This window comes from Epinephelus lanceolatus, chromosome 6, assembly GCF_041903045.1.
Source record: "Epinephelus lanceolatus isolate andai-2023 chromosome 6, ASM4190304v1, whole genome shotgun sequence".
Classification (NCBI taxonomy): domain Eukaryota; kingdom Metazoa; phylum Chordata; class Actinopteri; order Perciformes; family Serranidae; genus Epinephelus; species Epinephelus lanceolatus.
Genome location: NC_135739.1, coordinates 879,140 through 906,562, shown reverse-complemented (window position 1 = coordinate 906,562; position 27,423 = coordinate 879,140). Strand labels below are relative to the sequence as shown.

Below are 27,423 nucleotides of genomic sequence, written 5' to 3'. Positions count from 1 at the left end.
TCCATGAATAAATGCAGAGAGCACAGTGACCACGGAGACTGACAGTCACAGGTTCAAACATTACATCATCTGTTCTTATTACAGCTGGACCAAACACCTGGAGCAGGTAACACCTGAACACGTTCACTGTCCATCAGCTTGTTTTCCTGATTGTCTTCAATGTCTCTGTGAAGTGCTTTAAGGATTGTTGTTGTTGTTGTTGTTGTCATTAATGTTGGTGAAGAACAGTTTCATAGCAGAAACTTCCTGGCTGAAAAATTAACCTGCAGTTCCTCTAATGTCCACTGGAGGCTGGCTCCAGGAGTGAGTCAGTCCCCACAGACACATGTATAATAATAATATATATATATATATATATATTTACTTTATTAATCCCCCTGAGGGGAAATTCAATGTTTTCACTCTTGCTTGTCAATTACACACAGGTCCGAAAACACACATGCACAAACTGGACCTATACATGCACAAAGTGGAGAGATGTCAGAGTGGGCTGCCCATGACAGGCGCTCCGGGCAGTTGGGGGGTTCAGTGCCTTGCTCAGGGGCACCTCGGCAGTGCCTGGGAGGTGAACTGGCACCTCTCCAGCCACCAGTCCACGCTCCATATTTTGGTCCGGACAGGGACTCCAACAGGCGACCCTCCGGTTCCCAACCCAAGTCCCTATGGACTGAGCTACTGCCGCCCCAATAATAATAACAATAATAATGATGATAATAATAATAATAGTAATTATAATGATGATGATAATAATTTTTGATCACAAAGTAGTCAAGCTTTCACAAACCAATTTTGAAGGCCATCAGATTAAAACTGTCGGAGGAGTCTGTTAAAATACAACACGTGGGGAAACGTAACAGGTCCAAGAGACTGGTTTTTGCACCTGGACATGATACACGTGTACTGATTTTTCTGCATTTCGTGGACGGTTAGCATTTTTGCCAATCAGATGTGAATTTACACAGCAACTGAAGTTTACACAAAAATGGCGCGTTTTCAAGTATGTTAAAACCCCCAAAAAGGTGATTTACTTCAAGGAAAAATAATGAAATCATATTAATGCCTTCAGCACTCAGGTCGGTGCTCGGGCCCTGATAATAATAATATTATTAATAATATTAACAATAATAATAATAATATATTTATTTATGAAGTGCCTCTCAGAACAGAGTTACACAGTTATTTACATGTCAATAATTAAAACAGACCAGACGTATAAAAACACTTTGAATGAACTCACAGCTCCAGTAGCATCAGGAGCAGCTCTCTGATTAAAGTCTGTGTTAGGAAGAGATTTAAAAGACATCACTGACTCGGCTGACCTGATTAACTCGGGCAGATTGTTCGGGAGCCTCGTGGGAACACTGGTAGAATGTAGAAATTAACATGTTTACAAACTGGTACAAAAAACTGTTTTGGTCTCTGCAGTTAATTCCAACATTCGTCTTGTGTCAGCTGTTCCCTCCTCCCCTCTGTTTCTTGTGGTTCATTGTTGGTGTTTCTCGGAGTCCAGGACCCTTCCTTGGGAGGATGAGTCCTCCCAAGGTCCTCCAGAGTCCTTCCTCTCATTCAGTGAACACATTGGATCAGACTAACGAGTGTCCCCAGGTGTGTGTGTGTGTGTGTGTCATTAACCCTCAGACTGAGGAGGTTTCAGGTACTGTGATCAGTTTAACACTCTCTAATGTTGTTGGATAGTTGGAACACATGTGTCAGTGTTTTCAGTCATGTGACCTTTAGGGAGAATATGTTTCTGGATCATAAATGGTTCAAAGGTTCAGAGGTGACTAACATGGCTGCCGTCAGGCTTGCACGCAGTCAGGCAGGTACTGCATGCTCGCCTCAAAAAACCAACCAAAGCCGTCGAGAAACCTCCAATTTCACCACCAAAGTGCTGCTTAACTGGGTTCGTGATCCTATATCTGCTTCTCTGTACGGTACGTCCCTGGTTTATGACAAAAAACTGTGAACAAGTCTACCGCGCAGCTAAAGGGAGCCAGCACCTCTTGCTTTCTCGACTCATGGACAAAGGCCGAACCGGGCCACAAACACATCACGAACAAACAAACACTCCCAGACGTCTCTTGGGACTCATCCACCTCACAGTTATCCTGCTTTTGGCTGGTGACATTGAAACGAACCCTGGACCGCTATCTATGAACACACACAGCCTCGATACTACCAATTTAGCAACGCAACAGCGAACGTGGCTACCAACACAGCTAACTGCCTTACCGCAGCTAACCTGGCCTCCACCTCCAATGCTGCGACAGCTCTCACCGCATCCAACGTGGCCACCTCAGCCGACAATCTGGCCGCTACATACCAACCTGTTTCTCTCGAGCAACAGCACAGCAGCAGCGGCGGGCCCTCCAGCGGGTCCGTGCCTATGGCTTCATGCCCAGCAGCTGGATGCTATCCCCAACCTGGTGCTCCCGGGCAGCAACACGGCGGCGGCGGGCCTTCCAGCGGGTCCGTGCCTATGGCTTCATGCCCAGCAGCTGGATGCTATCCCCAACCTGGTGCTCCCGGGCAGCAACACGGCGGCGGCGGCGGCGGCAGCAGCGGGCCTTCCAGCGGGTCCGTGCCTACAGCTTCATGCCCAGCAGCTGGATGCTATCTCCAACCTGGTGCTCCCGGGCAGCAATGCTGCGGCGGCGACGGCGGCGGCCCCTCCAGCGGATCAGCGCCTACGGCCTCATGCCCAGCAGCTGGACGAACACATTGACCTGTTGCCCTCAGGCGCCACTACAACAGCGGTCCAACCAACGGTCCTGAGGCAACGGCGAAAGGTCCTGCAGCTGGACTCACCGCACTCAATTGATGCACAGACTAGTACAGGTCTGACACACTCATTAGGGCAGGTCACCCCTCAAGCTAAGAACAGCGGGGGTAAGTGTAAAGCTCTTCATAGAAACCCAGTAATGAAAAAATATCGGTCCTTTAAATTATTCCAAACATTAAATCAGGCAAAGATAATATGGGACCCACAATATAAAAGAAAGGGACTACCTGGAGGTCACTTAAATGTAAGGAGCTTGACCCCCAAAAGAGAACAACTGGAGCACTTAATGCTTAATTCCAATATCGATTTTTTGGGCTTGTCAGAAACATGGCTGTCACATTCTTCACCTGAAGCAGTTATTACAATGCCTGGTTACAACGTTTTCAGGAGGGACAGAGTTCAGGGAAAAGGTGGGGGGGTCCTCGTGTATGTGAAAAGCCACCTGAAATGCAATAGCTTAGAGTGGCCGAACACTATCAAATTAGAATGTGTTGGAGTTAATATCTCACTCTCTGTGAACATGTCCTTAACTGTGATCTGTATATACCAAAAACCTACAGCTAAAATAGACTTTTATGAACAACTTAAAGCACTTCTTAACCTATGTGACCAAAAAAATGAGATCATTTTAATCGGTGATTTTAACATAAACTGGGACGACAATAAGGATAGGAAAAACTTGAAATCCATTGCAGATCACTTCAGCCTTACTCAATTAATAGACAAACCTACAAGAGTCACCAACCGGTCACAAACCAGAATTGATCTATTATTTACAAACAGACCTGAAAGAATCACCCATACCCATAATTTTCTGACAGGATTATCAGACCACAATGCAATTTTTTTCACAAGAAAACTCACCAAACAGCGTTTCTCAAACTCATTTAAAACTAGATCTGATACTATGCCACACAATGTAATCCCAAAGAGCCAACAGCAGAATCTAGAAACGGCATTAAAGGAACTTGATTGGAATGACATCTTCTCCTCCGATGATATAAATTACAACAGTGAGAGTTTTTTAACAAAAATTAAAACAGTTATGGGGACTTTCTCCAGAAAAGGGAGCCAAAGAAAAAAAAAAAACAACCTTCCTTGGCTAAATTCAGACTGCTTACAACTAATGAAAGTTAGGGACTACCTTCTTAAATCGGCATTGAAATCGGGTCTGACTATAGACAGACAAAAATTCACATCAGAAAGAAATAAGGTGACTCAGACATTACGTAAGGCTAAAGCTGATTTCTTCATGACTATCATTGAAGGTGCGAAAGGGAATAGTAAAAAAAATTGGCATAATATTAATAAACTAACTGGCAAACAGACCAAAAAAGACAACAAAGAGCTGGAACTTAATATTAACAACAAGTTGGTGAAAAATCCTGTTATCCTTGCTACTGAGTTAAACAACTATTTTATTAATTCTGTACATGAGATATCGCAATTGTTCAATCCACCTGACTACGACTATACTCCTATCAACCCCACACAACCCATCTTCAAGATAAAGGAGATATCTGAAACTGAAGTAGCCAATATCATTGGATCCCTCAACAGCTCTAAAGCCAAGGATATCTATGATCTTGACACCAACTTCTTAAAAGCACACAAGGACGCTCTGATACCACCGATTACACATCTGATAAATCAGTCAATCAAGCTTTCTGTTGTCCCAACTGCTTGGAAAATAGGTGTAGTTAATCCAATTTTTAAATCTGGAGATATAACTGACAAAAATAACTACAAACCAATCACCATTCTACCAATTGTTTCTAAAATATTAGAAAAATGGGTAGTAACATTATTAACTGAGCATTTGAACAAGGGCTATACCCCCTTGCATCCCATGCAATTTGGTTTCCGTGCCCACCACTCAACAGAGTCGGCCATCACTGTGTTTTTAGAGAAAACCAAAAACTTTCTGGATAAAAATGGTTGTGTTGGTGCTGTGTTTTCAGATTTGAAAAAGGCATTTGACACCGTTGACCACAATATTCTCTTAACCAAACTTACCCACTATAACTTCTCGGAACAAGCCATCAAGTGGATGAAATCTTATCTATTAAGCAGAACACAGTGTGTCAAGGTCAACGGAGTCAAATCACCATACCTGGAGTGTCCAGTGGGGGTCCCACAAGGCTCCATGCTCGGTCCAATTTTATTTTCGCTCTACATCAACGATTTACCGTTAGTATGCAAAAACATTCACATACAGATGTACGCGGATGATGCTGTAATTCTCACATCTGCAAAAAAAAACCAAGAAGCCGCCCTTATCCTCACGTCAGCGTTGTCCGATATCCAGAATTGGCTCACGAATTCATGTCTCCTTTTAAATACCAAAAAAACTGTTTGTATGATGTTTTCCAAACAGTCAGTGAAGGTCACACAATCAAATGTATTCCTGAGAGGAGAGGAACTTGAGTTAGTAAAAGAATTCCAGTACCTTGGTGTTGTTCTTGATCCTACTCTCTCTTTTAAAAATCATGTTAAAAAGATTTCAAAAACAATCAAATTCAATCTACTTAACTTCAAGCAGATTAGGCCATCGATGACAGTTAACGCGGCCAGAATGTTTATGCATGCAATGATTTTTTCCCACATTGAATATTGTTTTACAAACTGGTCTCTCACTGGAACAACTACAATTAAACCAATAGAATCATTATATAAAAGGGCCCTAAAAATCCTTGACAGAAAACCGATCTCTCACCACCACTGCCATATCCTTGAGAAGTACAACCTCTTGAGTTTTGAAAATTTTAAAGTTCTTAAGTACGCCTGTATTATTTACAAAACACTGAATGGACTTGCACCTCCTTCATTAAAAGAATATATAAAACTTAAAGTTAGCAGTGGCAGAACCACCAGAGCCTATTCCAGGGGAGATTGCGAAGTACCTTACAGACACACGACTTTTGGACAATCTGTTATGTCGGTTAAGGGCAGTAACATCTGGAACAACATACCATGTACAATAAGAGAATGCCCTACCTATAGCACCTTTAAGGCCCACCTCAAAAACTGGCTCAAAACAAACCAACACTGTACTCATGGCTAGGCGGACCTCTCGCAGAGCCCGATACATATACGTATGTGCCGTGCTCTGTGACTGTCCGCCGTGCTTTGCACTGTCTTTGTTGTTGTTATTGTTGTTGTGCAGTGCATGCCTACATATACGTATGTATGCATGCACTGCACTATACTGCACTGTGATGTATTATCTTTGTGTACCTAAATTGTGAATGGGACTTTTCATCTGCTGCTAAGTATCCGATGTCTTGGTCCACTCTAAGCGGCAGGAGTGGGCCACCACATGTGGATCTATTTAACTATCATGCACTTGCACTTTAACAACTGGCACTTTACACCCGGCACTTTATAGAATCCACACCGCACTTTATGTCTATGTATGAATGGGTATTTTAATGTGAACTCCTTGTGTACTGTTATTATTATTACTCCTTCTTTTTTTCTTGTCTACCTCCTATGTGTCTGTCTGTCTATTACCTGCCAAGGGACTACGGATGTAAATTAGCAGGTTTGCTAACTCCGACACATTTACACGTGTACTCACATACTGATGTTCATTAATGTGTACTGTCCCTTTCAAATAAATAAATTAAAAAAAAAAAAAAAAAATTAAACTTATATAAACTTCTGTGTCACTCAGCGCTCCATCTCTGCTGTAAAACTTTTATGTTTCATCTAAATCATGTGATTTAATAACCCTCATCCTGTGGCAGTGGACACATTGGAGAGTGTAAATGAGATTTCTGTCTGATAAACTCAGGTGGAATCATTAATCCAAATCTAAATCCTGCCAAGCTCTGCTGGCGCAGCTTTCATTGAAGAGGTCCCGCAAATCGTGTGCAAAGCACTGTGGGGATTTTATACCCGCTGAGGACCCACACATGGATCCTTGGGATTTCTCTGAAAGAAGGACTCAGTCCTCAGAGACATTCTGAAGAATCCTTGACATTGGAACAGTCCTTCGGTGGGTCGGTGACGGAGCGTCCTTGAAATTCAACCGTTTGAGGACATGTTTATATTTATATTTATGTTTATATTTATATTTATATTTATGTTTGTGTTCATATTTATATTTATGTTTATATGTATATTTATATTTATGTTTATATTTATATGTATATTGATGTTTATATTTATGTTCATGTTTATGTTTATATTTATGTTTATGTTGATATTTATATTTATGTTTATATTATGTTTATGTTTATGTTTATATTTACGTTTGTATTATGTTTCTGTTTATGCTTATGTTTATATTTATGTTCATGTGTATATTTATGTTGATGTTTATATTTATGTTTATATTTATGTTTATGTTGATGTTTGTTTATGTTTATATTTATGTTTATGTTGATGTTTATGTTTATATTTATGTTTATATTTATGTTTATGTTCATATTTATATTTATGTTTATGTTCATATGTATATTTATATTTATGTTTATATTTATATGTATATCGATGTTTATATTTATGTTCATGTTTATGTTTATATTTATGTTTATGTTGATATTTATATTTATGTTTATGTTTATATTTACGTTTGTATTATGTTTATGTTTGTATTTATGTTTATGTTTATATTATGTTCATGTTTATATTTATATTATGTTTATATTATGTTTCTGTTTATGCTTATGTTTATATTTATATTTATGTTCATGTGTATATTTATATTTATGTTTATATTGATGTTTGTTTATGTTTATATTTATGTTTATGTTGATGTTTATGTTTAGATTTAGATTTATAGTTGTATTTATGTTTATATTTATGTTTATATGTATATTTATGTTTATGTTTATGTTTATGTTTATATTTATGTTTATATTTAGATTTTAGTTGCATTTATGTTTATGTTTATGCTTATGTTTATATTTATATTTATGTTTATGTTTATACTTATGTTTATATTTATATTTATGTTTATGTTGATGTTTATATTTATGTTTAGATTTAGATTTATGGTTGTATTTATGTTTATATTTATGTTTATAGTTATGTGTATATTTATCTTTATATTTATATGTATATTTATGTTTATGTTTATATTATGTTTATATGTATATTTAAATTTGTTTTATTTATGTTTATATTTATTTTTATGTTCATGTTTATGTTTATATTTATGTTGATGTTTATATTTATGTCTATGTTGATGTTTATATTTATATTATGTTTATGTTTATATTTCTTTTTATGTTCATGTTTATGTTTATATTTATCTTTATATTTATGTTTATGTTTATATTTATGTTTATGTTTATGCTTATGTTTATATTTATATTTATGTTTATATCTATGTTTATATTTATGTTTAGATTTATGGTTATTGCGAGGAGTTACGAGGCGTTAGGAGGAGTTAGGGGGAATTAGGAGGAGTTAGCAGGAGGACTCCAGCGGTCATCAGGCAGACTTTCAATCTCAACAAAAAAGTCCTCAACAGACATGATGTAAAACAGTTTAACAGTCTGACAGCTCCTCCTCCTCTCCTGCTCCTCCTCTTCCTCCTCCTCCTCCTCCTCCTCCTCCTTCTGCTCCTGCTCCTCCTCCTCCTCCTCCTCCTTCTGCTCCTGCTCCTGCTCCTCCTCCTCCTCCTCCTCCTCCTCCTCCTCCTGCTTCTGCTCCTCCTCCTGCTGTCAGTGTCCTGCTACTGCTGAGCATGGTTCAGTGAAGCTGTTGGACTCCTGGAGGAGAAATAAAATCTGAATGAGTTTCCAACAGAAATCTTCGTCTCACTGAGCTGCTGCTCCACTGAATGAAGTACAGTCCAGACAGGAAGTCATAATGAGTCCACTGGAGAACAGGTGATGACGATGATGATGATGATGATGATGATGATGATGATGATGACCTGAACACTGTACACAGGTTGGAATCTCATCATCAAAGAGTTGAGGACGTTTGTGTCGCTGGGAAAAAAGACGTACACATAGACGTTATGATGCAGCTCCCCACAAAACAGTTCTCAGAAGTTTCTGCAGCAGTAGCGTCTGAACCAGAACCAGGACCAGGACCAGAACCAGGACCAGGACCAGGACCAGAATCAGGACCAGGACCAGGACCAGGACCAGGTCCAGAATCAGGACCAGGACCAGGACCAGAACCAGGACCAGGACCAGGACCAGAATCAGGACCAGGACCAGGACCAGGACCAGAACCAGGACCAGGTCCAGAATCAGGACCAGGACCAGGACCAGAATCAGGACCAGGACCAGGACCAGGACCAGAACCAGGACCAGGACCAGAATCAGGACCAGGACCAGGACCAGAATCAGGACCAGGACCAGGACCAGGACCAGGTCCAGAATCAGGACCAGGACCAGGACCAGGACCAGAACCAGGACCAGGACCAGGACCAGAATCAGGACCAGGACCAGGACCAGAACCAGGACCAGGTCCAGAATCAGGACCAGGACCAGGACCAGAATCAGGACCAGGACCAGGACCAGAACCAGGACCAGGACCAGAATCAGGACCAGGACCAGGACCAGGACCAGGTCCAGAATCAGGACCAGGACCAGGACCAGGACCAGAACCAGGACCAGGACCAGGACCAGAATCAGGACCAGGACCAGGACCAGGACCAGAACCAGGACCAGGTCCAGAATCAGGACCAGGACCAGGACCAGAATCAGGACCAGGACCAGGACCAGGACCAGAACCAGGACCAGGACCAGAATCAGGACCAGGACCAGGACCAGAATCAGGACCAGGACCAGGACCAGGACCAGGACCAGGTCCAGAATCAGGACCAGGACCAGGACCAGAACCAGGACCAGGACCAGGACCAGAATCAGGACCAGGACCAGGACCAGGACCAGAACCAGGACCAGGTCCAGAATCAGGACCAGGACCAGGACCAGAATCAGGACCAGGACCAGGACCAGAACCAGAACCAGGACCAGGACCAGAATCAGGACCAGGACCAGGACCAGGACCAGAACCAGGACCAGGACCAGGACCAGAATCAGGACAAGGACCAGGACCAGGACCAGAATCAGGACCAGGACCAGGCTGGAGCTGTTGGACATATTTATGTGTGACGGAGCTTCACTGTGACCAATCAGATCACCAGAATCCACACATTCCCTCTCAGAGGTCAGAGGTCAGTCTGTATGCTGACTTCAGTCTGACAGGTGAACTCATCCTGTGGACCAATCAGAAGCCGTCCTGTCACCTCTGAGTGGACAGACGGTCTGGACCCGGTCCAGGTCGCGTCCTCAGATCCAGATCTTTGTTCACCAGTTTCCACTTTAACTCAATCGGAGGTTTGTTTGTGGTTTCGGTTCCACGGAGACGTCAGATCTGAGAGGAGCCCCGCTGCGTCGCAACTTGTGTTTCCTGTTTGTCCTTGCTGAAGGAGACGAAGCGTCTCTGCAGGAGTCCGACAGACAGACGGACGATTTAATGGACTGTCTGCTGATTCGTCCATCAGCCTTTAATTGACCCGCTGGCTGTGTGTGTGTGTGTGTGTGTGTACAGTGTGTGTGTGTGTGTGTGTGTGTGTGTACAGTGTGTGTGTGTGTGTGTGTGTGTGTGTGTACAGTGTGTGTGTACAGTGTGTGTGTGTGTGTGGAGATGTTTCCTGCTCGTGACCAATTAGCGTCATTTCAAAGAGAATTAAAGGGTTAATTATCAGCCGGCGGCTGAAAATGGCCGATTATTTACGTCTCATCTGACGTGGACAGAATTACCTGGCGGCGCCCTGCGGGACGGAGCGGCCCGGGGGGGGGGGGGTCGCTGATGGAGGCCAGTGAACCGAACGTTTGCATAATCCGCCTTTTAGGCAGAAGCTCCGGAGCTGTCAGCCAGATGCAAAGCAGCAGAGGCGGCCGGTTAAATCCATGATGGACCTGTCAGTCGGACGGCCATTAGCCGCACGCTGAGACTCTCCTCTTCTTCTACTCTCTGCCTCTTCTTCTTCTCCCCCTCAAACACGTCAAACACGCGTGACTGCTCGTCGAGCAGCACACGAGACAAACACGCCGTCTCCGGATTAACGGTCTGACAGCCACGTTGTGTTTGTTTGCGGTGGTCACTCGGCGGGAAGCAGCGGAGCGGAGGAGGAGGAAATGTGGAGGAAGAGATTGGCTGGAGGTAGTTAGCTGATATTTGAGGGTGCAGCACGAAGGCGGCGGCTGAATTAGCATTTAAAGTAGTTGCCCACCAGGCATTAGCACACCTTGGTGAGCTCAGCCAATATATTCCCTGCTGGCCTCGCCAAAGTCCCCAAATATCAAAAACATCACTTCACCTCTGAGGAGGAGCACAGTCACATGTTCCACTCAAGTCCAGTCACAACACGCCAGGAAACAGCGCCCAGTAAACAGGAAGCTGCTGTAAAACATCCTTAAATATCATCTAATGATCTGATGATTTATCATCCGCTCTGCAGATGAGACGCGTCTCGGACGCCATCTTTACTGAAAGATGACGACTTCTGTCCAGGTCGTTACTGCACTGTTTTTATTCCTCTTCAGACACGAGAAACAAAAAGTCAAGTGCTTTTTCTATTAACCCTGATCTGATGTCTCAGGGGTCAGAGGTCACACCAAACTGACTTATGATACTTATAATACTGACACCCCCCCCCCCCCCCCCCCCCCACTTCCTGTTAATGCCTTCAGCTCATTTCCAACAGCAGAAGAAGAAGTGACAGCGTGATGGCTGCAGGCGTGATCCTCCTCCTCCTCCTCCTCCATTCTCAGATACTTTAATCACAGCCTGCAGCTGTATCAGAGACGCTGTGGGGAACAGACAAAGGTCGGTACCTGAATGCATCACTGCAGGCTCTGATTAAACCCGACAGGAAACCACAAACAGAACAGGAAGTGGATGAGAGCGGAGGTCAGCAGGTCAAACTGCAGCTCGTCCAACACTCAGCTGTCCTCTGTGACTCTCAGTCTGTTTGAATCTGACAACTTCTACGGAGACACAAGTCCAACAGGACGCGAGAGACTCCATCAGGTTTGTATCTGTCCTCATGTCCTCAGGGTGAAACAGGGAGTTGAATCCGTCCTCGCTGCTCGCTATGCTTTCATGAACGATAGAAAGAAGAAAACTCATTCAGTCAGTGATCTGATGGAAACCTTCAGACGTCTCAACGTAATTCATTCACAGCCTGTGACCCTGAACGCACCCTGAGCTCCACGTTGTCACTCACTGATCATCAGTTTATTGATTCAATCAGGATCAATAAGTGATTCAATGTTCAGAATTATTCTGAGACACAAAGAGCCCGAGAGGAGGAGACGCACCAGAGGGAAGGACAGATGGAAGACAGACAGACAGAAGAGAGGAGGCAAGGAGACATTAGAGGAGAGGAGAGGAGACAAGGAGGGGAGGCGATAGGGGAGAGGAGACATCCGAGGAAAGGAGACAAGGATGGGAGACATTAGAGGAGAGCAGATGTTAGAGGAGAGGGAGGAAAGAAAGAAGACAAAGGAGGTGAAAAAGAAATAAAAAAATCTTCAAGGAGATTAAAACTGAATCAAAGAACTGAGAGAGGAGTCCTCTGAACTGTCCATCATCCTTACAGGAGGAGGAGGAGGAGACAGGGGAGGAGGAGGAGGAGACAAGAAGGAGGGCACTGATGGAAGGGAGAAGACTTTTATTTTGAAGAAATCAGCTGTAGAGGAAGTAATGTTGTAATGAGGTTCAGAGGAGCACGTTGTCACATTCAGTGCTCTGTCGTCTCCGTCTCCTCTGTGGTCGTCTCGTCCGTGTGTCACTGTCCCCGTCATGGAGATCTCGTTTCGTCCCACCAAACTCGTTTGTTTCTTCGCCCAATCAGATTCACAATGCTGATCAAAACAGGAAGTGCTGCAGTCTGAGTCCATCAACGTCTCCACGGCTTCAGAAACCGTAAACGTTTCCATCGGCGCCGGCATTCTCATGTTCAGTTTGTAAACTGCAACATCTTCTTCTGGTTTCCAGCAGATCTTCTTCTTCCTTTGTTTGTGGACACAGCCGTGCTGTTCTATTTCACAAGATGTGTAACAGCGCCCCCTGTCTATAACAGTGAAAACACAGACGGCCAGAAAATCTTGTCATGAGTTAAAGATGTGACATCATTCGTGGGGCGCCAATTTGTAGGATATCATACGCAGCGTTGTGCGAGGATACGTCAGAATCAGACACAAGTTTTCTTCATCCACATGTTTTTATGCAAATTATCCAAAAAATAAAAAGAAATCTCAACATATCAGAAGGAACTTTTGCGTCTTTGGGGACGGGTAAAGTTTGTGTATCGACAAACCAGAACGTGACGATGAAACAGATTCAGTGAATAAATAACGACGTCGTCTTCATCTGCGGATGTTTAACATTTCTGTTGACACGCAGCTGGAACATTAACGTCAACATCAGCTGATCCAACGTGTCTCTGTTATCATACGTCCACTGTTGTCCTTCGTCTGAAGTCTGTCTGGCGCTCTTTTCATGACGTCATCTTGTTGCAACCTCGTCTTCTGCAGCGCCACCTGCTGTTTGTCTCCTTTAAGAGAGTTCTCAGTGTGGCCGCAGACAGAGACAGAATTCATTCACATTTTTCATTCAATGACTTCCTGAAAGTTCAGATAAAATCTGCATCTGGTTTGAACCGAAGCTGGAAACAAAGTTCAGTCTTTAGATTCTCGGCAGAATGTGAAGCTCTCTGATTGAATATCTGTGGGTGAAATGCATCGTGGGAGTCGTAGTTGATCTGTTGTGTGTTTATGTTCAGGTGAACGACAGAAACCTGCTGCTGAACACAGTGTGACTGTTTCTGTTATTCTGTACACACACACACACACACACACGGTCTGTGTTGCAGGATTATGGTAAAACTTTCTGCTTCCTGTTTGACAGCCTGTGAGAGCTGAACCAAGCTGGCGTGCCAGCATTTCTTTTTTTACCCACAATCCCTCTTTGTTCAGCTGCGTGTCAGCGGTCTGCCGTGTTGGGTGGGTCAGAGGTGGGGGGGGGGGGGGGGGGGTGGGGGGGGTAAGAGGACACGGATATGAACTTCCTTCAGTCTGTAAAGCCTCAGATCTTCTCTTGTTCTTCCACAGGACTTAACGCTTCAATTCGTCTTCTTCTGCTTTATTATCTCCATCGCTCCCTCCTCCTCCTCCTCCTGTTCTGTTTTTTTTTTTTTTTTTAATTTTCATTTTTAATCTTGGGAATAATGTTTGGAAATAAATAAATAAACCGGTGGCCTTCCTCTGGAGCCGATACCAACTAGATATAGTTGGGCTCACCTCTAAGCAGAGCGTTGGGTCTGGAACCAAACTCTTGGAGGGGCGCTGGACTCTTCTGGACTTCTCCTCCAGAGTTGTCCAGGGTAAGAGGCGATACTCAGAAGACTCCGGCTGAGCCCCGCTGTGTTCTCCGTGGGGAACAAGACAGTCGCCTTGATACGACTGCCAGTCGCTGAGAGGACTCTGACTGAGACCTTCTTTGAGTCTTTGGGTGGTGTCCTTCAGGGGGTATCAACCAAGGACTCCATAGTTCTTCTGGGGGACTTCAACACTCACATGGACAATGAAGAAACCTGGAGGTGGTGACTGGGAGGAACAGCCTGCTTGACCTAAACTCGAGTGGTGTTTTTTTATTGGACTTCTGTGCTCGTCATGGATCGTAACATCATGTTGGAGCACAGGGAGGGTCATAAGTGTACCTGGTACCAGAACACTCGAGGCCGAAGATCTATGATCAACTTTGTGGTTGTATCATCAGACCTGTGGCCGTGTGTCTTGGACACTCGGGTGAAGAGAGGAGCAGAGCTGTTAACTGATCACCACGTGGTGGTGAGTTGGATCAGATGGCGGGGGAGGCGGCAGGACAGACCTGGTAAACCCAGACGTGTAGTGAGGGTGCACTGGGAACGTCTGGCTGAGGCCCCTGTCCGTGAGCTCTTCAACTCCCTACTCCAGAAGAATTTTTTGTGCATCCCGGGGGGTTGGGGACATGGAGTCTGAGTGGTCCATGTTCAAAGCCTCCATTGTGGAGGCGGCTGCTAAAAGTTGTGGTCAGAAGGTTGTCAATGCCTGTCATGGTGGCAACCTGAGAACCTGCTGGTGGACACCAGCAGTGAGGGAGACCGTCAGGCTGAACGAGGAGGCCTTTCAGGTCTGGCTGGCCCAGGGGTCTCCTGAAGCAGTAGAGAGGTACTGGGTAGCCAGAAGAGCTGCAGCTCTGGTGGTCACCAAAACAAAACCTGGGTGTGGGAGGAGTTCAGTTGGCCTCAAGGAAGCTCTGACAAATCGCTGGACTTATCAGGACGGGGGAGCAGGGCCTGTGTTCAGCAGAGGAGGAGAACTGCTGAGCAGGACTAGGGGTGTTATCGAGCAGTGGAAAGAGCACTTTGAGGAACTCCTATACACAGCCGTCAAGTCCACTGTGGAGGAGACAGAGTCTAAAGAGTCGGGGGAACTCTCGTCCATATCCCTGACAGAGGTCTCTGAGGTAGTCAGAAAGCACCTCAGCACAAGGCTCCATGTGTGGATGAGATTCACCCTGAGAAGCTGAAGGCTCTGGACACTGTTGGGCTGTCTTGGTTGACACAGTGTCTCATGGAGGTCTGGTACAGTGACTGTGGAGCAGACCTGGGTGGTGGTTCCCATTTTTAAAAAAACAGGACCGGAGGGTGTGCTCCAGTTATCGGGGTATCACACTGCTCAGCATCCCTGGCAAAGTTTACTCCAGGGTGCTGGAAAGGAGGCTCCGACTGACTGTTGGACCTCAGATTCAGGAGGAGCAATGTAGATTCTGTCCCAGCTGTGGAACAGTGGAACAGTTTTTTACCTGTGTGGGGCTGCTGGAGGGGTTGTGGGAGTTTGCCCATCCAGTCTACATGAATTTTGTGGATTTGGAGAAAGCTTACAACCACTTCCCCCGAGGAGACCTGTGGGGGGAACTGCAGAAATACGGGGTACCAGGGTCACTGCTACGAGCCATCTGGTACCTGTATCACCAAAGTGAGAGCTGCATCCTCATACTTGGCACAAATTGTTCTCTGATTTCAAAGTGCAGCTGGAGGGTGGAAGGAGTCTGGTTTGGGGACCTCAGATTTGTGTCTCGCTTTTTGCTGAGAGCAATTGTCAGACCATACCCTGGTGCAGAGGGCCCTGGGTTCCTCCTGGTGCAGAGGACCCTGGGTTCCTCCTGGTGCAGAGGGCCCTGGGTTCCTCCTGGTACAGAGGGCCCTGGGTTCCTCCTGATGCAGAGGGCCCTGGGTTCCTCCTGGTACAGAGGGCCCTGGGTTCCTCCTGGTGCAGAGGGCCCTGGGTTCCTCCTGGTACAGAGGGCCCTGGGTTCCTCCTGGTGCAGAGGGCCCTGGGTTCCTCCTGGTGCAGAGGGCCCTGGGTTCCTCCTGATGCAGAGGGCCCTGGGTTCCTCCTGATGCAGAGGGCCCTGGGTTCCTCCTGGTACAGAGGGCCCTGGGTTCCTCCTGGTGCAGTGGGCCCTGGGTTCCTCCTGGTGCAGAGGGCCCTGGGTTCCTCCTGGTACAGAGGGCCCTGGGTTCCTCCTGGTGCAGAGGGCCCTGGGTTCCTCCTGATGCAGAGGGCCCTGGGTTCCTCCTGATGCACAGGGCCCTGGGTTCCTCCTGGTACAGAGGGCCCTGGGTTCCTCCTGGTGCAGTGGGCCCTGGGTTCCTCCTGGTGCAGAGGGCCCTGAGTTCCTCCTGGTGCAGAGGGCCCTGGGTTCCTCCTGGTGCAGTGGGCCCTGGGTTCCTCCTGGTGCACAGGGCCCTGGGTTCCTCCTGGTGCAGAGGGCCCTGGGTTCCTCCTGATGCAGAGGGCCCTGAGTTCCTCCTGGTGCAGAGGGCCCTGGGTTCCTCCTGGTGCAGAGGGCCCTGGGTTCCTCCTGGTGCAGTGGGCCCTGGGTTCCTCCTGGTGCAGTGGGCCCTGGGTTCCTCCTGGTGCAGAGGGCCCTGGGTTCCTCCTGGTGCAGAGGGCCCTGGGTTCCTCCTGGTACAGAGGGCCCTGGGTTCCTCCTGGTGCAGAGGGCCCTGGGTTCCTCCTGGTGCAGTGGGCCCTGAGTTCCTCCTGGTGCAGTGGGCCCTGGGTTCCTCCTGGTGCAGAGGGCCCTGGGTTCCTCCTGGTGCAGAGGGCCCTGGGTTCCTCCTGGTACAGAGGGCCCTGGGTTCCTCCTGGTGCAGTGGGCCCTGGGTTCCTCCTGGTGCAGAGGGCCCTGGGTTCCTCCTGGTGCAGAGGGCCCTGGGTTCCTCCTGGTGCAGGACCAGGCCTCATGTGTCCAGAGTGTAGACAGTTCCTGGATGATGAAGGCAGTGATGTCATTGACTGGCCCTCTCGTCCCCCTGACCTAAATCCAGCTGAGCACCTATGGGACGTTATGTATCAGTGTGTCCACCACAGACTGTCCAGGAGCTCACTGATGTCCTGATCCAGGTCTGGGAGGAGATCCTCCAGGACACCATCCTCCGACTCATCAGGAGCTCAGACGGTGTCAGGAGGTCATACAGGATCAGCCTGTGTGACCTCCTGACACCGTCTGAGCTCCTGGATCAGGACATCAGTGAGCCTGTGGTTTACATGTTTGACTCTGACTTTGACTCCAGTCCTCAGTGGGTCGATGATCTTAGTTGTTACATCACTTTGTTCTCAACTAATTATACAACATACATCAGTAAAGATTTTACACTTCGTTCATCAGGATCTGATGTGAGATTTAAATATTCAATTCAGTTTTTCTGAGCAGTGTGTGTATGTGTGTGTGTGTGTGTTATATGATGTACAAGGTTTTAATATTTCAGTTAAAGCTTGAGTTCATTTGATTTTCTGTGCTGTGAACTTCCTGTTTGTGTTTGCTGCCACCTGCTGGTCATCATCGTCCATCACACTCCTGATCAATACTTCTGATCAGATCTGAGGTCACCGTCCGTCCACCATTTAATCTGTCTCTGCAGTAACACTGTCACTGTGACGTCAACGTGTTTGTTAGATGTTAATATGTGTCAGAGTTTCTAACAGACGCTGCTCCTCATGGACTCTGACTCAAGTACTATTAAAGGGTGGCAGCAGCAGTATCAACAGCAGTAATAACAGCAGTACATCCAACCAACCTCACAACCTCAGACCACGTGTAACCACACCAGCTCAGGACGTCCACATCCAGCGTCTCCACCTGTGACCACCATGACCTCATGTTACAGCAGGATGCTGCACGGCCTCACGCTGCAGGGAGCTGATAACACCCCAGTAGTGTCACATCTCAGCCTGTCTGTTATTGACATGTCCAAACAATGTCAACAAACTTCCAAATAAATGTCAACATATCCGAAAAATATTAATAAAATATCTGGAAAAAATATTATTGAAATGTCCAAAAACAACATTATTAAAATGGCAGAAAAATGTTGATAAAATGGATTTGAACTAATTTGCAACCAGAGTGAGACTCTGAGTTTATCCAGCAAAAAAAGTTTTTATCTTCAACATTTGAAACATGGCGGCAAAAACAAGAGTTGCATTTATATGTTTGTTCAGTGTGAACTCAATAAAATAAAGTTAAAGTATGTTATTACATCTGATCTCAGAGGTGACTGTGACTGTCGGTGGTTGAGCTGGAGCTCATTTTGATCCAATAACTAATGATTCTGTTCATTATTGATCCATCTGCTGATTATCTTTATTTATTGTTAATAATTTCAGCTGGACCTGAACAAACTGATCATAATGAACATTTCATAAACTCTTCATATGTCACAAAGGTCACGTGCCTCTAAACTGAACCCAAGTGAGTTAAAGTACTTTGTTACTTTCCACCACAAAAAAAAAAAAAGTTTATTTTGAAAAGACATGATGCAGCAGGCGTAAAGTGACATGGCGTCCCAGAAGGTCAACAACAGACACCAGAGGACACCTGGTGCGTCATATGTAGACGAGGAGTCCACTGATTGACAAGTTGGGATGAGGACTCGTCGACTCATCTCCATCATGTTATAAAAATATCTGATTGACCAACTTGCATTTAATCGCACATTGAAAACATTTTTTTTTATCTTTTCTAAATTAACCAAGTTTTTAATACTCTGATCAACAAATTGCTGCTTCATGAAAATGCATGTTTATATTATAATGCAAGAGTCCAGATCAACGACACACTGCTCAGAATGTTCTTCAGAATAAACTCACACGTTCAGACTGCTGAAAAAGTGCTGAAAGCAAACCATGACAAGCAACAGACGGACACATGGACCTGAATGTAACACTGACACTATGTAGAGTCCAGTGTCACATCTGTAAAGGTTCAATAAACATCTAAGCAGCTCGTCGCACTCTGGTGGAAACTCAGTCCACATCCTGAAACCATCTGAAGCTCTGAAACTGAATCTGACATGAAGAAGAAACCTTTCTGTGTCCACTTCTGCTGCTTTGATTCTGCTCGCCATCCACAACGTCACTGCTGCATCTCTTCCTGATTTCCCAAAGTACAGGGTGGGCCGAGGGTCATAATTGACCTATGGCTAAGCCCCGCCCTCAAACGCGATGAGCCAATCACAGTGCGTATAGCCATTCCCATACACTGGGACATTCTCTGCCTGGACGTCCATTGAAATGCATTACAGAAAGTCAGTTTGTTGGGTTTTATGAGCTTTTTCTGAGATTTGAAGTTTAAAAATGGTCAAACGGTGTGCATGGGGTACATGCAACTCTGACACAAGGTATCCTGAGAGGCTGGGCGACCAGGTGTATTTTTTACACTTTAAACCACATCTCAAGCGAGAAAAGTGTCTCCTTTGGATAAAGTTGTGTGGTAACGTTAGACCACAACATCAACTCAACGTGAATAAGATTAACAATGATGTCTACATCTGTTCTAAGGTAAGTCAACATTGTGTTTGAGGCAACATATTGTCACTTTGCTGGAAAGAAATATAAAGTTATCTTTAACATCTCTAGCTAACGTTAGCTAAAGTTAGTCTAACGTTAGCTCCTAGCTGCGTTGTTCATCATGTCACCTTGTTTGCTGGGAGTTCATTAGCCTATTTTGTTCTAGTTTTGTACTTTGGTGATCGTACATCATTGTTAGCTGTTGTGCAAAGGGCTCTAGTTAAGCTAACGTTAACTTCTGGAGCTTAGCTTCATTAACTTATCTGTAATGGCAGAGATAACAAAGGTTGGCAAACGTTATGCTGAATGATTCAGTGTAAATACTGCAGCACCAAACTAACGGAGAGACACTCTTGGTAAAGATGGTAAAAAGGCCGTTATCCTTTTCTCATATTCTGAGCCAAAAACCTTAACTTCAGTGGCACTTTAACTTGTTGTCTTTGATGGTGACGGCAACCAGATGCGGTTCACAAGCGTACACTGTGACCTGTAAATTTTGGCTTGTAATTTAAGCTTTTCATCGACCTTCTCAACAATAAAATGATGAATATATCCCTCCAATGCGTAGTTTAGGCCCTTTTGGTTACTTCTCAATGACATCTGATCATTATGTCTCCAAAAATCATCAGTTGCCTCCTGTGAAATGCCGTGTACTGTGACACCTGCCATAGCGCCGCTCACTGAATGTTGATAGTTTGTCCGAGTGAGTGGAGGGGGCGTGGCTTAGCCATTGGTCAATTACAGAAGGTAAATGTGTTTATTGCACATCAAACAAATTTGTGGCATGAACTGGTTATCAACATGTTAACTGTGACAGCCCTGATAAATGTTTTATTTTCACACATAATCTATAAATAAACCATGAAAACAAAATTCAGTTAAATAAGTAAGTCCTTGTTTTATTTGGTATTTTGTCATATTCCAGACAGACAGACGACTCTGCAGTTTGTAGATAAAAAGTGATTTAATGTGTTGTGACACAGACAGTGGAAGGCTCAGGCTCAGGCTCAGAACCGGTCGCTCACTTTGAATCAAAATATACATCAGATAAAAAACCACCAATCAGCTCGCAGACACCAAACTGTGGTATAAAACACATATGTACAGTTCAACCCCCATTCCCCACCCCCACCCCCCACTGACCCTCCACCTCACTGACTGGTCCCAGTCCTGCCTCACCTGACACCTGTCCCACCTGACACTGAAGGTCTGTGATGCATTCAAGTCACCTGGGAAAACCCCTCCCCATGTAAACGTGTGTGTACTTAATGTCATCTGTTGTTCTGATGTCTGAAGAAACTTCTGACAGAATAAACAGCATTCAGCAGGCGTGTTCTCATTGGTCCACATTTATAAACACACCTGGGAGCATGAAGGTCCAATCAGAGCAGAGCGTGTCAATCACATGATAGACAGGAACAAAGAGCTACAGCCTCAGGAGAAACATGATGCTCAGAGAACACACCTCTGTGGTGTCTGAGTACGTGTGCTGTCAGACCTCCATCTGCATCACTTCCTGCTGCGTTCTGATTGGTTGGTCTGAGGGCTGTAGCAGCACAAGGGTGGCTCACTGGTCTCTAAGACTGTAAAATGGACTGCCGATGGTCGTCTGGTCTCACAGTGAGATCTGAAGCGTCCACTGTTTCTCTGACGGTGTTTAACGGACCACAGTCACAGTGTGAACAGGCTTAATAGAAACAGCCGAACCTGTGACGGACAAAGGACGCGAGATCGAGGCTGACCTCCTCTGAACGTCTGCAACGAGTCAGACTCTGAACTGGGTCACAGCAACTGTCTGAAACTCATCTACCAAATCTCCAAGGTGTCTTGAATGCACCACAACAGTAACACACCCCCTCCCGAACCCCCACCCCCCCAGCAGCTCGTTCGGTTCAGACAGTGAAGCTTCGTCGTGTTGAAGTTCAGGCGGACGTCTGAGCAGCCGGAATGTCGACGTAATAAAATTAAGACACACAGATAAACCAAACCAGCAGCGTCTGGTCTCAGCACAGTTGAGACGGCTGCGAGGCGTCTTCTCCGTCCAACCTTCAGAATACAGAGGAGTTGATACCTGATGTGTGACTCAGCGCTACGTTGAAGGCACTCCACGTTACATCTGGTTTTGCGATAGAGACTGAAGTCACACCAGTGGGCTGAATCCAGTGAAGCGGTCGAGAAATTAATAAAAACATTCCCACAGGAAAACACCGTCAGAGCCTAAAGCAGTTCACCATCGTCCAACCTTATGTTTTATTTTAGTCCTTAAACCTTTGAAACCTGAGGCAGGCGGATTTGTTTGCATCTAGAAGGCCGTTTTTGGTTTCAGCTGTAGTGGATCACAAACTTATAAATAAAACCGTTCAGAGAGGCAACGCGACAGATGAGACGATCATGATTCACAAACCCGACAGAACGCGACAGAAACAAAACAACATTCATCTGCGGATTGTAAAGGCGGCACGAGAACTGCCGAGCTCGCAGAGACATTCACAACCAAACAAGTCAAAGTTCAGGAATGATTAAAATATTGCTACAATATCTGATTTGAATAAAACATGATTGCATACATGGAAATAAAGAAATCAAAGGGGAAGAAAAAAGAAGAGCATCTACGGACTAAAGGCCAGCAAACCCGCTAAAACAGAATCTGTTCACATGTTTGACGCTACAGTAACCAGCAGTACAAATAACTAACATAAGGAAAACATCACCAATAAAATACACATAAAATATGGATATATCTGTAATACATCAACAGTAAACCTTTATCAACTGTAAACCTGCTCTTTGCCAATTTACAGAGGCATGATGGGAGATTTCTTTCTTTTTTTTTTTTTTTACATGTCAAAGTCGAGGTCATTCTGACTCCAGCAATAAGGCACAGGGATCATCTGAAGGCCAAACTAAGCCTTTCTTAACGAGGCCTTTCTTAACGAGGCCTGGACTAATTTCTAACAGCTCGAGGGGAAATCCACGACCTCCCAAACCTCGTCAGATCTGATATTTTAAAGACAGAAGTGTTTTTTCAGAGGGGAAACTTCAAAGAAGAGGATTAGGATCACCGGGAAACAAATGTGAACTGAAATCTGAGAATAAAGAAAGAATTCTGAGTTGATTAAGTCAATGTTTGAAAAACTTTCATCAGCGTTGCCGAGACATAAACGTAGAAGGCTGACTTTACCTCTGGGATTAAAGTCAAAAGGCAAGAGCGGCTAAAACATAACTTCAAAACAAGAAAGACACAAATATACCAACAGGATTTTAGTCCAGAATCTGACTATAATCTGTAAAACTCCCAGAATCCTGACAAACTCAGATTACTGACTTTATTCACTAACTTCTGAGACTGAATCCAGAATTCTGACTTCTTCAAGAACTCTGATATTTCTTAAAATGACCCTAATCCTCTTTGAAGGCAAAGAACTTAAAACAAGTTTAAAAAATAATTTAACATCACACCAGACTCCACGGTGGTTTCTGCATCTGCAAACATGCGTTGGAATGATCGGAGTGTAGTGGACACCATCGAGTCAACAATTCAGATGGTGAAGTCTGAGGCTCAGATGGAGGACTTGGAGAAGGAGACCCGCAGGTGGTGGTTCTCTCCCAGGTCGTGGTTGTGGAACTCGATGAGGGACTCGATGGCCTCCTCCACTGAGCCCATCTGGATCAGAGCCATCTTGTGGTCCTTCCTGAAGGAGAAACCGACAGGTTATCAGACTCTACACAGGAAGTCCACAAGTTTACATGACTTAATGTAGTGAAGGGATGGAGTTTGAGGGCAAAGGTGAAGGCTCTGTCCTGGCATCCAAGTCTTTATATTTTGCCCAGAGGGTTTGGGGCCACGACGGGGGCAAAGCAAAACAGACTTCAGGGTAAAGCCGAAAGCTTTAAGGCAGGCATAGGGGTTTGAAGGCAAGGACGAAGGTTTCGCAGCATGGACAAAAGCTTGGGCACAGATGAAAGTTTCAGGGTAAGAAGGCAACGATAAACGCTTCAGGATAGAACAAGTATAGGGAATTCAGAGCAAGGCTGAAAGCTTAAGAGGAGGAATGACAGCTTCAGGACAATCTCAAAGTTAAGGGTTTTAGGACTTGGACAAAGTCTTCAGGACAAACGTAAAGGCTTTAGGACAAAGATGAAGGAATCAGGAAACGATGAAAGCTTCTGGATAGGACAAATGGCAACGTCAATAACCTAAAGGACAAGGACAAAGGCTGCTGGGCAAGACCATTTGCTGCTGGGTAAGAACAGGGGCTGCAGGGGAGGAACAAGTGTTTTAGGGAATTACAAAGCTTTAAAGCAGGGCAAGCACAGGGATGTCAGGGCAAAGAAAGAAAATCAGGGCAAGGAGAGGAGCTTTATGGCAGGAATAAAGGCTCGGGGTAAGTTCAGGGGCTTCAGGATAAAACAAAGCTTGAGGACACAGCATGAACTAAGCACTGCAGGGCAGGGCAGGGATAAGGGCTATGGGGCAAGGAGATGGCAAGAATAAAGACTTAAGCAAGGTGCAAAGGGAGGGACCCTGGGGCAAGGATAAGGGTAAAAATGAGCACATGGGCTCTAGGATGAGGACATGGGGTTACAAGGTGAGGACCAAAAGTTCAAGGCAAAGACAATGGTTTCAGGGCAGGAGCAAAGGCTTCAGGATGGGACGACCAAGCAAACTTCAGAACAACAAAGGGAATTTTAGAGAAAATGCTTCAGAACAAGGATAGAGTCTCTGGGACAAAGGAGGGCAGTCCAAGAGGACGGGCTTTAATGAATAGGGCAGGCATCAATAAGGTTTTGAGATATGAGATAGGAAATTGACTCACTGGAAGAACTTGAAGGCCTTGACTGTGGCTCCTGAGGAGGAAAACAGCATCTTGAGGTCGTCCTCAACCACAGACGGGCTACAAACACAAAAGGAACATCATCAAAGTAATGTTGCAGGTAGTTTCAGTCTGGTGTGTAAGGAACACCTGAGTTTGTACGACAGGTGTGAAAGACGTTCCTGCTCCTGCAGTCGGAGGACTTACGGTATGTTGGAAAGGTGTAAAGTGGCAGAAGGTGGGAAGATGTTGGAGTAGTTTTTGGAGCCGGGTTTCTTGAAGCGGTGCAGAGGGGAGTTGCTGTAGTCTTTGGTCAGGCCCTGGTCCTCATGGCCTTCACGAGGAAGCTGGACACTGGTGTGTTTGGACGGCGTGATGCGCAGAGGCTTCCCGTGCAGCTGCTGACCGCTCAGGTGGCTCATGGCTGCAAACCAGACAGGTGAAGAAGCTGCTCAAGTTTCTCACTGGATTTTTTTTAGGTTTGTATTTTATTTTTATTCTTTTCCTGTAACAGCTGTTAGCATATTTAGTTTTTGTTTTTTTGTTGTTGCTCTTATTATCTTTACAGCAAACCTTTTATCCACCCTGTTTCCTTTAAAACCAAAACACATAATATTTTAGAAATGAGTCGTAAGCACCTGGAAATTTAACTTGTGCAGTCCTGCAATAAAGTTTCCGACTAAAACTCCTATTAATCATCATTAACTTTTCTCTAAGGGAAGTTTGTACTGTGGGAGCTCAGGATAAGACAGAGTAAAGTTAAAACAAATATCACAGGACCGGGTCGCCAATAATGATTGTTGGCTGTTATCTATGTGAACATCTCAGGATCCAGGCTGTTCTCATGCACTGTTCGAATATCTACGAAAAGTTAATGCACCAGAATTCGTATACGACCCACATATAGGAAGCAGATTGTGGTGGTGGATGGGTCACACACGACTTTCCCCCAGGAGACAGCTGTTCATAGCAAACAAAGGGAACTTTGACTTATTTTAAGGTACATCACCATGTTACGTCAAGTACGTACTGTTATTTCATGCAACCAAGATTCTTTACCTAAACTAAATCTACGTGACTCTTTGTTGAGTACGCAACTTCACATTAAGTGCAGAATTTTCAGTAATATGTATCGAACGATGCTGAAACCTGACCTTTAGAACAGCCTTTTGTTAAGTGCTTAAATTTAAGTGAAGTACGTAAGTTTACATTAAGTACATAATGTATGACACTTAACCAAAACTCTTTACTTAAACTTAATCTACATAACTTTTCGTTGAGTACGTGACTTTATGTCAAGTTCATATTGAAGAATGCCCAAACATAACATTTTTCCTAAGCCTGACCTACACAAACTTTTAAGTACACAATTTTACGTTGAGTACGTAACTTTAAGTTAAGTACAACACGAAAAATGCCCAACCATGATTCTTTTCCTAAACCTAACCTAACCTAAGCCATAGCGGTGTTAATACATTAGATATCATACAAATCGTCGGATGAGGATACGTTTTTTTCTTGTATTTTCTCCTTTTATTTTTACTTGCTAATTTTCTCACTAACTCAAGATCGTCGTCTTCTTTGTTGAGATCACAAATGTATAAAACTAAATATTACAGATATCCAGATAATTACGATAGAAGAACACTAACGAGGGTCTCTTCTGATCAGCGTCTGTACGGTGGAACCTGAACTCATCCGTAGGTCAAAACTTTTTATTTTAGGGAGACTTTTTGGAGTTATTACTGAAACCAAACTGTGGACGTTTCTATCACCATTTACAGAATGATTCTAATAAACTGGGCTCTCAGACCCTCCTGAAAAGTCCAGAGAACGTCCTCTTGGTGGAGACCAGAGGAGCCCACTGAACGTGTGCAGAAGGTTACCTAGCTGAGCCTGTGTGCAGTCAGACATCTGAACCAGAGCGTTCTCCTTCTTGTTGAACAGAATCTTCACTCTCATCACGTCGCCATAAACACCTTAACACACAGCCACAAACAAAGACAAAGGTTAGATTCACACAAACATAATAATCTACACTGTTCAACCCTATAGGAAGTGTTCAACCCTACAGGAAGCTGTGTATGAAACTGGTCGACTGCAGCCTGCCAAGACACTGACCCTTATCTATCTCTACGCTCTGATTAGACTCTGATGTATTAACACAATAAACTGAACTTAAACCCTGGAGGAGGAGCAGCGGTGAGATGCTGCCATCAGCAGGTGGGAACAAAAGCTAACAAATTTGTGAATTTAATTTAGAAGGGAGGAATTTCTGGATGTTATGACATGGGAAATGCAGTGAGGAAATTAAGGGTAAGGGTCAGAGAAAATTAAAATGGCAGATTACACCATGTAGGAGCTATGAATTATGGGAGTGCAGCTGATTTAGCACTGACGACATGCAAACTGAAAAAAACCCGACATGCAAACTCAAAACTTGAAACTGAAATAAGATAAAAACACACAATAAATGCAGCTTGGATCAAAAATCACATAAAATCAGTGTTCAGTTTGTGCTGCTCGCAGCTTCCAAACATGACTTTAAAAACTGTGAGCGGCGAGTCGATCCAAGGTGAAGTGTTGTCAGTGTGTTTCCTGGATTATTATCAGCAACATTCTACTGAATCATTTTCTGACCAGATTCATTTAAATTCAGCCTTAAAAAATAACTTAAGTTAGAGGGATAGTTTGGGGTTTTTGAAGTGGGTTTGTATGAGATACAGCCGCCAGACTCAATAAAGAAAACCAGTGATTTAACATGAGTGAACACAGGAGCTGCTGGGCTACTGCTGCCTCCATCAGTCAGTGTGTTTGTGTCACTGTGTGACTTTGGTGTTTTAAAGGGTTAATTGTATGACTCCGCCCACCAGTCCACCCTGTGGTTGTATGACTCCTCCCACCAGTCCACTCTGTGGTTGTATGACTCCTCCCACCAGTCCACCCTGTG

At 44.8% G+C, this 27,423-nt stretch overlaps 1 protein-coding gene across 3 annotated transcripts in view; it reads right to left on the bottom strand.

Annotated features, from left to right (window-relative positions):
* Positions 1 to 22,470: 22,470 nt before the first annotated feature.
* Positions 22,471 to 27,423, bottom strand: part of ptbp1b (polypyrimidine tract binding protein 1b) — a 34,696-nt gene continuing 29,743 nt past the window's right edge. For all 3 annotated transcript variants that reach the window (XM_033621480.2, XM_033621482.2, XM_033621481.2), the window contains 4 exons: positions 26,360 to 26,452; positions 24,681 to 24,897; positions 24,477 to 24,554; positions 22,471 to 23,351 (listed from right to left, as the gene is read on the bottom strand). In XM_033621480.2, coding sequence (XP_033477371.1) covers positions 23,219 to 23,351; positions 24,477 to 24,554; positions 24,681 to 24,897; positions 26,360 to 26,452 — 521 coding nt within the window. In that variant the 3' untranslated portion in view covers positions 22,471 to 23,218. The remainder of the gene's footprint in view (positions 23,352 to 24,476; positions 24,555 to 24,680; positions 24,898 to 26,359; positions 26,453 to 27,423) is intronic.